The 12,016-nt window shown below is 39.9% G+C and overlaps 1 protein-coding gene across 1 annotated transcript; it reads right to left on the bottom strand.

Annotated features, from left to right (window-relative positions):
* Positions 1-306: 306 nt before the first annotated feature.
* On the bottom strand, positions 307-11,908 carry LOC311266068 (sodium- and chloride-dependent GABA transporter 2-like; the record flags this gene model as incomplete). The annotated part of the gene is made up of 15 exons (XM_084368252.1): positions 307-854; positions 1,066-1,199; positions 1,956-2,126; positions 2,254-2,354; positions 2,515-2,617; positions 3,593-3,730; positions 4,241-4,353; positions 6,125-6,249; positions 6,347-6,450; positions 6,846-6,980; positions 7,109-7,241; positions 7,318-7,402; positions 11,220-11,357; positions 11,515-11,601; positions 11,725-11,908. 14 exons carry the CDS (start codon positions 11,906-11,908, stop codon positions 1,077-1,079), a joined length of 1,740 nt encoding a protein of 579 aa, XP_084224378.1. The 3' UTR covers positions 307-854; positions 1,066-1,076.
* Between the last annotated feature and the right edge of the window lie 108 nt (positions 11,909-12,016).

Below are 12,016 nucleotides of genomic sequence, written 5' to 3' on the forward strand. Positions count from 1 at the left end.
AATTTTCTGCTTGTAATTATCTTATTATTATCTAAACTATCTTTTGTTGTTCCACGCCGTTGGGAAGTGTGGGAACATCCAACGGCACTTCTTAGAAACATGTGACAACAGGACCCTCTGGTTGCACTCAGGCAGTTTAAAGTGGCATCAGAGCTGCTCTAACTAACTTAACTGATCACATTTTTAAGACATTCTGTCTTCACTGATCAATATCTGTCTCATATATAAATTCAACAAACAGGCCACTCTGGTTCAAAAAGTGTCTTCATTCAATACTAACAAGTTACAACACCTCCCTGTGAAGGCAGCATATATATAAACATACATATATATATAGCATTTTTTCACTTACAAATTCAAGTCGGTTACAATGTATGTACATGCTTCTCCCCTCACATCCAGCCAGACATAATTAATATTCATCTTTTCACACTACTCAACACTTGATGAAAAGCCTCAAGATTACATAAGAGGTGACGGCAAAATTATCACACAGCTCACATTTATGTCTTAGGCTCCTTTAGATTGAAAGACACAATCCTCGTCATAAGACCCGCCACCAATATGGACAACTGATTTAAAACTACTGTCACTTACAAATCAATGGTGAGTCTTCTGATAAATAGACGAACTCTGGGAAGAACTAGATCTAAGTTATTGTTTTTTGATTCTGATTAAGTCACAGCTGTTGAACAAGCTCACATTTTTATTTAAAGTCACACATATATGATCTCATACATAATATATGTAATCCATTATTCTGTTTACCTAATTTCATGTTGTGACAATTTGCTGAATCCAGGCGAGCACTGCACTCATGAGGTCTTCACCTAGTGGTGCAAAACAATCAGTTTCTGTGAGGATGAAGACAAATAGCAATTATTACTGGCCTAACCCTATTGATGGCCTTTTCTGTTTCATTGTCAACACTGAAGGACAGAGAAGACCATTTAAGTCCTGAAACAGAAATGCCAAATTACTCAGTCCCCTACACCAATCACAACATCACTATGGTCCCTTAAACTTTGAGCACCAAATCACTGATGTCTCTATTGCGTGACTCACCTTCAGAAGTGTCAGTTTTTTAGTGTTTCAGTTAAAGCACGCAGCTCTGAATTGGATGGAGGTGTTTCAGGGTCAAGAGTCTTCTTTGGTGCATCACGCAGGTCGGCTGCTGGAGTGCATAAAGCTTTCAGTCTCTGTAGAAAGACCAAAGTAGCCACTGAATTAGACTTCGATCACTTGCACTGTAACAGACCTCAAGGTACAACAAAATAGTGCCCCTGTGAAAACCTGAAATTTTCCTTCTGTGATAGTGAAAATGTCTGTCAGTCAGCTCACATAGTACATATGTGAATACGGAGTATGTGCAGAGTATAGACATTTGGGAGCCATTACAATAAACGTTCTCTAGGGGGAACTTCGATCAGATAGGTGGGTTGGAGTCGAGTGGTTGGAGTGCAACAAAGTAGTCTATCAAAACTACTTTGTTATGTTGTGATTGCCAGCACAAATCTTTTTTTGGCATATCCACATTTTATCCAGATAGATTTTAGAAACTCTGGAAAGCACAAAAAACACATGAAATGTGAAAAGCAAGATAATTGATCATGCTTGATGGAAAGGCGCATTACCAGCATACTGAGTTACTCATGCCTACGTCATTACCATAGCAACCCATGCAGATTTGTTGCTGATTTCTGGACCCAAAAATCTGATATGATCACTATATTGTCTAGTGCAGACACTTTGTCTTTCAGATAGTAGTAACACTAGTTTTTCAGCCGTTCCTCCATGTAAGCTGCATATAGGCTTGGTAACAAGGAGGTCAACTTCTATTACTGCAAATATCACACTGATTTACCTGAAAATACACAATGCCTTATTGAGTCTATCTTTAGCAGTGAGTCTTAGTGATGACCGTGGTACGCTGTGCTGTCAGTGGATAAACCTACTTGTGTCACTGTTCCCGGTGTTACTGCCACATTATAGAGAAGCATCAGAGGAGTCGGGAGAACTGAAGAGAGAACAAAAAATATTCCAATGGCGCAGCCCCACCAGGGGTACTGGTAGGTGTTGTTGTATTTCAGAGGGGTGAACTTGATCAGAGAGAAAAGCAGTGTTCCCTGTTAAAGAAGAAGATACATACAGGAAACATCAATGAACAGTATACACTTTAGTCAACACAGATTACTTTAGTCTTCCTCTCCAGTCTTGACTTTGTCTCCTGAGCTTCAACATGGATTTACTTACAGCACAGGCCAATGGTGTGAAGAACTTCCAGCAATATTTCATATAAGGCGAGGGGTAGTAGCCAATCATTTCCTTTATCTTCTTGTAATAATCATCAGCACCTTGAAGACAAAACACAATATTAGCTTTATCAACCTTTAGAGAATGCGACCAAGCACTGGTGTTACTAGAATATTGTGTACTTTTAAATCCACACTCTTGAAAGCACATGTGCTACTTCCACTTATGATTGCCCTTGAGTGAAATGGTTTTGTTGCTCACCAAATATCCATCCCACACAAATGGACTGCAAAATGCCAAAAAGCATAATTGGCATTCCACTGCAGGCGTAGTAGTCAAACAGCAGAAATACATAAAGTCCTCCCTAGAGCACATAACAGAGAAGAAAGAGGCAGGAAGAGAAAGGAGACAGAAAACATATGTTTTGTTCAGAGGTGAAACCTGAGATCGACCTGATTTGACACAGAGAAAGACAGGTACAGTATTATAAGCAGTTGTAAGTTCACAAGTGAAGCACATAAACTCATACTCAGTGGCAGAATGTAATTAAGTACATTTACTCAAATATTGTACTTAAGTACATTTTTGATATTGCCAGAAAACTACTTTCAATACTTAAGTATGTTTCGACCCACAGATGAAATAGTTCATTGTGGATTTCAAAATGGACTCTGAACTTCTGGATTCTTGTAGGCCTAACAGCTGCAGAGAGCAATATGGTAATATTGGCAGCTTACATCACGAGCCACCACTGTTCGCCCCGCCCCTCTGTGTGTGTTTTTGCGTGTGTGAGTGTAGTGGTGGTGGTGTGGGAGGGGGGCTCTGTTGGAGGCTGCACAGAGTGACTGGACGTGTCTTAACTGCTCCTGGAGCCCCGCCCACAATCAAGGCATTTTTTTAATTTCCAGCCCAGATGCACCTCAGCCAAAAACTAGGGGTTTAGTTACACTTTAAGTTAATTATTAATCAGAGTCACAAACTGACAGTTTAGTACTTTATTCTGAGACTGATTTGATGAATTGGCTGTCTTTTCCCTTCTTCAAGGGTGGTGCCCCGAGGTGATCTAATGTAAATTGGATCTTATTATTTATCATAATTAATAATTATCCCTGAATCATTAATTATTATTGACAGCCAAATGTAATTCCAAACTCCCTATTAATGTTGCATGAAGCAGGACAAGTACCTTTATATCTGATACTTAAAGACTTTCACTCAAGTACTATTTGGATGGGTGACTTTAACTTTTACCAAAGAAATATTTAAACATATCTGTACTCTTACTGTATGTATGTATGTATGTATGGCTTTTGGATACTTTTTACAGCGATGTTCTTACCTCAGTCACCATAATCAGGCCAATGCAAAAGGACACAACACAGATGAAGAGCAGAAGAAGTTTACGTCGATGACCAGTGAGAAAGAAGGATGGATACAGGTCCGATATGGACGCCACCAAGGCTTCCAGACACACAAACTGTGGGTAAAAGGTAAAATGGCTCCTGTTAACATATTTTACACCTTCTACATTTCTACTTACAGTTAAGTAAATCAGGCACTATGAGGCCTTTACTAAACGGGAATGTTATTGAACATACTACAAGGACAGTCTCAATTTAAGATGCCTCTAAATGACCCACATAAGCACACAAGACCATCAGCAAGAAGATTGGCTATTTCTGTAAAGTTATTATAGTTATTCTTGATGCCTGTCGTTGGGACAGATTCAGACTTATCTGATAAGCCATTAAACTATTTTTTAAGGCAGAGTGTTGTGGATGACTTGAGGAGTCTCACATCCTGAGGAAAGAAGAAGCTGCTCTGTAGTCTGGCAGAACCGTACAACACTTAAACAAGTTAAATTTTCAGCATCGTCATCTGTTGTCCACAGAGGCCACCAGAATCAACAAAAAATAAAAGTTCCTTGTCGTAGCTTAAGAATAAATCAGATGTTAACTTTAAATGCAAATGAATAATGACGCTTTACCTCACTGTCCACTCCAAGGAAGACTATCATAATGAAGAAGAAGGCAGCCCAGAGTTGAGGTAAAGGCATCATGGCCACTGCCCGAGGGTAGGCAATGAATACCAGGCCTGGACCTGCAAAGGGTCCAACATAGATGGCAAGATAGGTTTGACTTAAAGCTATAGTTGGTAATCTTGTTCAGAAACACTTTTTGTTATACTGGGTGAAATGGTCCTTCCATCCTGAGAGTAGTCCATACATAATGTGTTCAGAAAAAGGAACGGAAAAAATCAGACCTCTGTGGCAGCTGCAGGCCTGAAAAACTCTGACCAATCCCTGCCTCTCGGTGTGACTGGAAAGAACCAATCGGATGCCTTCATTTCTCGTCCTGCCCAAGCCCCCCTCTGTTCCTCCCTCCTCCCTGTGTGCACTCATGACGTGTCACCGTTGCCAGTGAAAACGACTCCCCAACGGGAACGCCCATGGGGTTAGGGTTAGTCGTTAGGTAGTTAGTCGTTAGTTGTTAGTCGTTAGTCGTTTTCTGGCACACCACCAGAAATATTCAGTACACTCCATACGGAGTTAGCAGGAGAGAACAATGGCAGAATTACCAGTTGGACAGGTAATTATTTGTTTTGCATCGGGGGGGATTTGTTATTTTCATGAAATATGTAACATTAGCCAACTTAGCTACTTTTGTTGCTCGTATTAGCCTAATGCTAACATTAGCTTCTCTGTCGGTGTAAGCCAGTAACGTTACAGGTCGTCGGTACATACTGCTTATCTAACTTATAGGATCTGTGCTTCCTGCCCTTAGCATTGAGCGTTTGTACTCGATGCATCTGGTGGTACATGAGGTAGTTTGGTTGATGTCCAAAATGTGCTGAAATACTGGGCTCTCCTCTGCCCTGCTGACTCGTACTGTCAGATGCACGTTCACGTTTGTGGGGGCGGGGCTTTGGACGGAGCACTGACGGGAGGGGGAGGAGGGGGTGGAGCTTAGAGGAGGTGCCACTTTCAAATCTTGCTAGCTCTCCAACATCACCAACTATAGCTTTAAGTGCTATTATATATCAACCATTAACTGTTATTAAAGCTGCTATAAACAAAATAATTATTATTATTATTATTATAGATATATATGTATAAGACTATATATATACATGTTACGGCCGTCGCCAAATTCCAGCCTCTCTTGGGGTTGTTGTAACATTTTGTCCGTCAAGCAGGGGGTGTGACATCAGGACTCGGGTGAGCCCTCCCACTTCTTGGCCGGCACCTTGAGGATTCGGATTGGAGCGGCACCGGAAACCACTCACCAATCAGACGGAGCAATGTTTGTGCCAGGAGTGGCATAAAGTCACCCAACAGCAATATGAACGACTGGTGGAGAGCATGCCAAGACGCATGAAAGCTGTGATTGACAATCAGGGTTATTCCACCAAATATTGACTTCTGAACTCTTCCCAAGTTAATTGTGTTGATTATAAATTAATATGAACTTGTTTTCTTTGTTTAATTTGAAGGTCTGAAAACACTGCATCTGTATTGTTATTTTGACCATTTGTCATTTTCTGCAAATAAATGCTCTAAGTGACAATATTTTTATTTGGAATCTGGGAGAAATGTTGTCAGTAGTTGATAGAATAAAACAAAACTGTTCATTTTACTCAAACACATACCTTTAAATAGTAACATCAGAGAAACTGATCATTTTGCAGTGGTCTCTTAATTTTTTACCAAAAGCAAAATCTTGGTTCTGGCAAGGTTTTATAGTTTAATTTACAGTTAAGACTTTGTGAGTAAGTAAATGCAGTTTGTGTTTTTTCATAGGTGTAAACAAAAACATTTTGGTTGATGAGCACAATGAAGCAACACAATGTTTGCCAACAGACCATCCCATACCTGATTCAGCCACCGTTGAGATGTCGACACCCAACTCATACGACATGAAGCCGAGTACAGAGAAGACTGCAAAGCCAGCAACAATGCTGGTTACACTGTTTAGTATGCACAAGGCAAACGTGTCTCTGGAATAAGAAAAGATTATTGTGTATTATATCCTGCATCACGTAAACAAGCAACAGAATCACAGCAAAGTGCATAGAAACTCGTTCTTTTTCTTACTTGTAGCAGTTGTTGTGATATTTGTTGTAGCTTCCCAAAGCCGGCAAACTGCCTATGCAGACAATCAAGGAGAATAATATCTGGCTCCCAGCATCCATCCACACCTAAAAACAGTTAAATGAGTTTCAACTTTTATATGCCTTTTAATATTTATTTAGGTATTTTATCTTTATACTGTTCTTGTCAGTATATGTGACCAACTGATGTTTACTTGATTCAGCAGCTCTGAATGAGAGCTTGTCAGGTGTCGAACAGTTCTCATAAAAAGAAAGAATGTTTCATTCAAGTGCCCATACAGAAACCTTCCTTGGCTGTGAGTGGATTTTGCTGCAGTTTCCACACTTGGTTCTGCAGGACTTGTAATGCACACTATTGTTCAGTCCCCTAAACCATACCAGTCTCATTGGGATTGGCCCAGTGTCATGCAGTGTCAGCCAAGTAGAGTTCTGTACAGGATCACTTATACATCCACTCATCATGACTCACACGTACACTTCACCTGAGGATCGGCAAGACGGGTCAAATCAGGAGAAAGGTAAAATCGTATTCCATCTGCAGCTCCTGGCAGTGTCAGACCACGGATCAGCAATACGATCAACATCATGTAAGGAAAGGTGGCTGTGAAGTAGACAACCTGAGAGAGGAGCACGAATACATTCTGCATTCAACAGTGTTTAAATTTGGCATCACGGTTTAGTATTAAGAGTTTCCATGGGTTTATGCATCTGAAGTTTCATGAGCAGAACAAATGTATACATGCACCTTTCCTGATGACTTCACACCTTTCCAGACACAGAAGTAACAAATGATCCAGCTGAGCACAAGACATCCAGCCAGGTCCCAGCGGATACTTCCCATCTCCGCAATCCCTCCAGACAATCCCAGGACTCTCCTCCTGTGTGCAGGAAGAAAATGATGTCAACATATATATTTTTATGACTCAAAATAGTTTTAATCATATCAGTACTTACTGCCAGAACTCTCTCGCTGAAGATGTTGCATTTTCATTTATTTGGTCATAAAATGAATCGTTTTGATGGTTATCAATGCAGTTCTCTTACAGAGGAAGAATAAAAAAAGAAACAAGTTAGAGCAGCTAGAATATTTTTTAAATTGCCACAATGTTGATATGTATGGCTCAAAGGATATTGGATAAAGGATAAAGGATATCACGTATGGCTCAAAGGATATTGCAACAGCACTGGCATCCCCTACGTTGATAATTTCACCACCTTCCTGAACAGGCCGGATCTCTTTAAAGGGGACCGTCTCCATCTCAATTTAGCAGGAGCCCGCCTACTATCCCGCAATATAGAACTCACACTGCACTCCTGCAAAACCTTCTCCATTTGACTGTCCTCATCTCCTATAGTTCATAGTATCAGCGCCCCCTACTGTCCACCTCCAAAAATTAATTCGCCTGATACTTTTTTCATTCCCAGAACTATTCCTGTCAGAATATCAACTAGATCAATAACCTCTATGTTTGATAGAACTCATGGTTCCAGAAACAGATACATTTCTTACCCCTCCTGCTGGTCACCATTAAGCCAAACAAGTAATATCCCGGTTTTAATTAGGGAAAGATCCAAGAAGGGAAGATGTTCACATGAAAATTGTTTCCCCTCAGTTACTTCTGAAAACCTAATCCTGATCCCCTTGAAGCCTGGTATTGTTATGCCCTCCAATGATTCAAAACTATCACTTGGCCCTGAGTCATTCAAGAGCAGAAAAGGTCTTGGTTTACTCCACCTGAAAGAATCTGGACTATGTTAAAGCTGTGGTTTTACAGGCTGATCCTGATATTCTGGTTTTGAGTGAATCGTGGTTGCATAAAAGTATTACTGACTGTGATGTGTCCCTGGCTGGGTATAGCTTATTCAGAGCTGATAGAGCTAGAAGAGGAGGTGGAGTGGCAATCTATGTTAAGGTGTCTGTTCTGGACTCCATTTCCATATCTAGCTGTTTTGAGTTTATCTCCCTGCAGGTTCACCTGGGGTCTTCATCATTGGTGGTGATTGGTATTTACAGACCCCCATCTGCTAGTGCTAATTCTCTAGATACATTGGCAGAACTTATCTCAAAGTATGTAAATTTAGAAATGATTGTTGTGGGTGATTTTAATGTGAACTGGCTGAGTGACACCTCAGATTATATGAGAGATTTATTCCTCAATTTTAATTTATCTCAACTTACCACTGAACCTACAAGACCCAATATGAAGGACCAATCAAAATCAACCTTAATTGATCTTATTTTCTCTAACAGAGTTGATAAGATAGCTGGTACTGGAGTTTTTGGGCTGGGTAGCAGTGATCATTGCCCCATAGCATGTGTGAGGAGTGCAAAAATAGAAAAGATGGGCTCTCACATAGTCACAAAGAGGAATATTAAAACTTTTGATGAGCAACTCTTCTGTAATGATGTAGCACATGTTTTTGCCAATCTTGCAGAGAACAACAGTGATGCTCAGGTTGCTCTTGACTCTTTTGCCAATACCTTTATTTCTATTGTTGATAAACATGCCCCTCTCAAGAAGTTTAGAATTAAAGATAGGATTGCACCCTGGTTTAATAAGGAGCTATCCGCCTTACTCTACGAGAGGGATAAAGCCTGGTCCCGGGCAAGACGTTCAGGTGATTCTTCACACTGGTTACACTTTAGACAAATTAGGAATAAATGTACTTCAGCCCTGAGAAAATCAAAATCCAATTATTACCTGAATCTCATCACTAGCTCCTCCTCAAACCCAACATTGTTCTGGAAAGCAGTAAATATGGATAAAGATAGAAATAAAATATCTAAAATACCCCTACTTAACAATGCAATGGGTAACCCGGTCGCACTAAATGAGTCTGAAATATGCCTCGTCTTAAACAAACACTTTGCAGAAGCTGCAACTTTATTTGATAAGGAGTATCCGGAGCTCCACCTTGATGACTTTGATTCAGGCAGCTGTACTGCTAATAATAATCTCTCTAATAATAATAAGTCTCCCAAGGGTCACACTTCTAGTTTCTCCTTCCATCCATTCACATGCAGTGAGGTGCTTGATGAACTATGGGCCATAAATCCTAAATGCGAAACCGGTGAAGACAATCTGGATTCCTTTTTCTTAAAACTTGCAGCACCAATCGTCACCCAGCAATTAACAGACATTTTTAATCTATCCATCTCAAGTGGAAAATTTCCGATACAATGGAAATCAGCACATGTGGTCCCCTTACATAAAGGTGGAGATAGAGATAATTTGAATAACTATCGCCCTATTTCCAAATTACCCTGTCTGGCAAAAATTATGGAATCCTTGGTCAGCTCTCAACTCAAGCTTTTTATTTCAGATTACTCACTCTTAAATCCATATCAATCTGGTTTCAGGGCCAACCATAGCACAATCTCAGCAATCACACTGGTAACAAACAACATCATCTCGGCATTAGACAGGAGGTATCACTGCGCTGCTCTTTTTATAGATCTATCCAAAGCATTTGATACAGTTGATCATCATTTGCTCCTGACAAAATTAGAGACAATGGGGTTGGATGATAAAGCGTGTGCATGGTTTCAGAGCTACTTGACTGACAGGCGTCAATGTGTTAAGGTTGGCCATACAAAATCTGATTTTTTGTCTATCAGTGGAGGTGTACCACAAGGGTCGGTCTTAGGTGTTACTGTTTATATCAATGATATTATTCCTTCTTTAAATGGCTGTAATGTCCATTTTTATGCGGACGACACAATTTTATATTGTATATCGGATTCTGTTCAGACAGCCATCAACAACTTGCAAACTGCTTTTAATTCTTTTCAGGAATTATTAATCAAACATAAACTGCTGCTTAATGCAAACAAGACAAAATACATGTTGTTTACTCGAGCCAAAAATGTTGATCACAACAGTATCCATCTTTACACCAAAACCGGCTCAGAAATTGGGAGAGTCAAGGAGTACAAATATCTTGGCATCTGGCTTGATGAGGATTTCTCATTCAAATATCATATTAATGAACTTGTCTTAAAGTTGAGGCAAAAAATTGGTTTTCTGTACAGAAACAAATCTTGCTTTCCAATGCTCTCAAGAAGAGTAATAATTGAGTCAGCGTTTCTGTCTGTCATGGATTATGGTGATATCATCTATAGACATGCTGCTGCCACAACTCTGAAACGTTTAGATTCAGTCTATCATTCAGCTCTAAGATTTATCGCGGGTGATAAATATGATACTCACCACTGTGTTTTGTATGAAAAAGTTGGTTGGCCCTCTCTTGAAGAAAGGCGCAAAAGGCACTGGTTTTTATATATTTTTAAAGCTCTTTCAGGCAAATTACCATTGTATGTAGCAAATATGTTGGAATGGAACTCAGGTACTTACATGACCCGTTCGGCTGAACTACTGCTACTCAAAGTTCCTCGAGTCTATACGAGTATTGGCAAGACTGCTTTTTGTTATGATGCCCCTAGCTCTTGGAACTTGTTACAGCACATCCTGAGATTGGATGCGCTCCCTTCACTCACTGAGTTTAGGAACTTGGTCATGGATAACTGTGTTTCCATTTGTAACTGTTTCAGATGACTGTCTTTCTTGTTTCTTGTTAACTGTGCTGTATATTGTCATGCAATCACTTCAAATGTAACCACTGTCAAATTTTTATTTGGTTTGTAAACTCGACGACATTGAAAATGAGGGCAACCTCAATGTCTCTCGAGAATAAATAAAGGTTATAACAATATTCAGTAAGCCTTAAAAAAAAAGTCAATACATTTCTAGCACCTGTTATGGGAAAATAAAAACATGTGTCATGTGTTACAATTCTCTGTACTTCTATATCTACTGTATACAATGTTATGGCACCAATGTAATGCAGATGTGTACCTGTGTTCCAGGTGTTGTTACAGCTGGTCCAGGGCAGTACAGTGTGGAAGGAGGAGAAGAGGTAGAAGAAGGCCCAGGCCAGGATGACAATATAATACATCCCCATGTAAATTGATATCAACATGTTGTAGCCTAAACCTGTTGATGAAAATAGGATCAGTTTCAACATTAAGTACATACAAGTAATGTAAGACAGATTAGAAATACTTCTTGCACTGTGTTGAATGTGTAGCTAAATTATCAATACCTTGAAATAAAGGGCATATTCTCCCCCAACATGTGATTCCAGCCTGACCAGTTAACTGTCCCACTGATACCTCCAGAAAGAAGAGGGGGATCCCACAGGTGAGCAGGATCAAAACATAGGGGATCAAGAAAACCCCTGCAGGAACGAATTTAGCAAAGTACAAAACACTAAATGTTAATGATTAAATACAGTTCTTCCAGTCTGTTGTCTTCTGAGGTTTGAAGTACAAAACAGGAATACTTTCGGTCACTGACTCACCTCCTCCATTTTTGAAGCACAGATAGGGAAATCTCCAAACATTGCCCAGACCAACAATTTCTCCAATTATTGCCAAAATGAACTCCCTCTTGTTGGCCCACTGGCCTCTCTTACTACACTTTGCTGGAGCATCATTTTGATTGTTGTCATCATTCTTCTCTTCTGGATTACTTGCTGGCTCCATCAGGAGGTCTGCTGTGTTGATGTGATGTGATGACAATGATTTCATTCATAGTGTAAGCTGTATGCCTGAGTAATTAACAAATACAGGCTCATATAAAAGTGCAAAACA

This window comes from Pagrus pagrus (genome assembly GCF_965226575.1).
Source record: "Pagrus pagrus genome assembly, chromosome: 12".
Taxonomy (NCBI): domain Eukaryota; kingdom Metazoa; phylum Chordata; class Actinopteri; order Spariformes; family Sparidae; genus Pagrus; species Pagrus pagrus.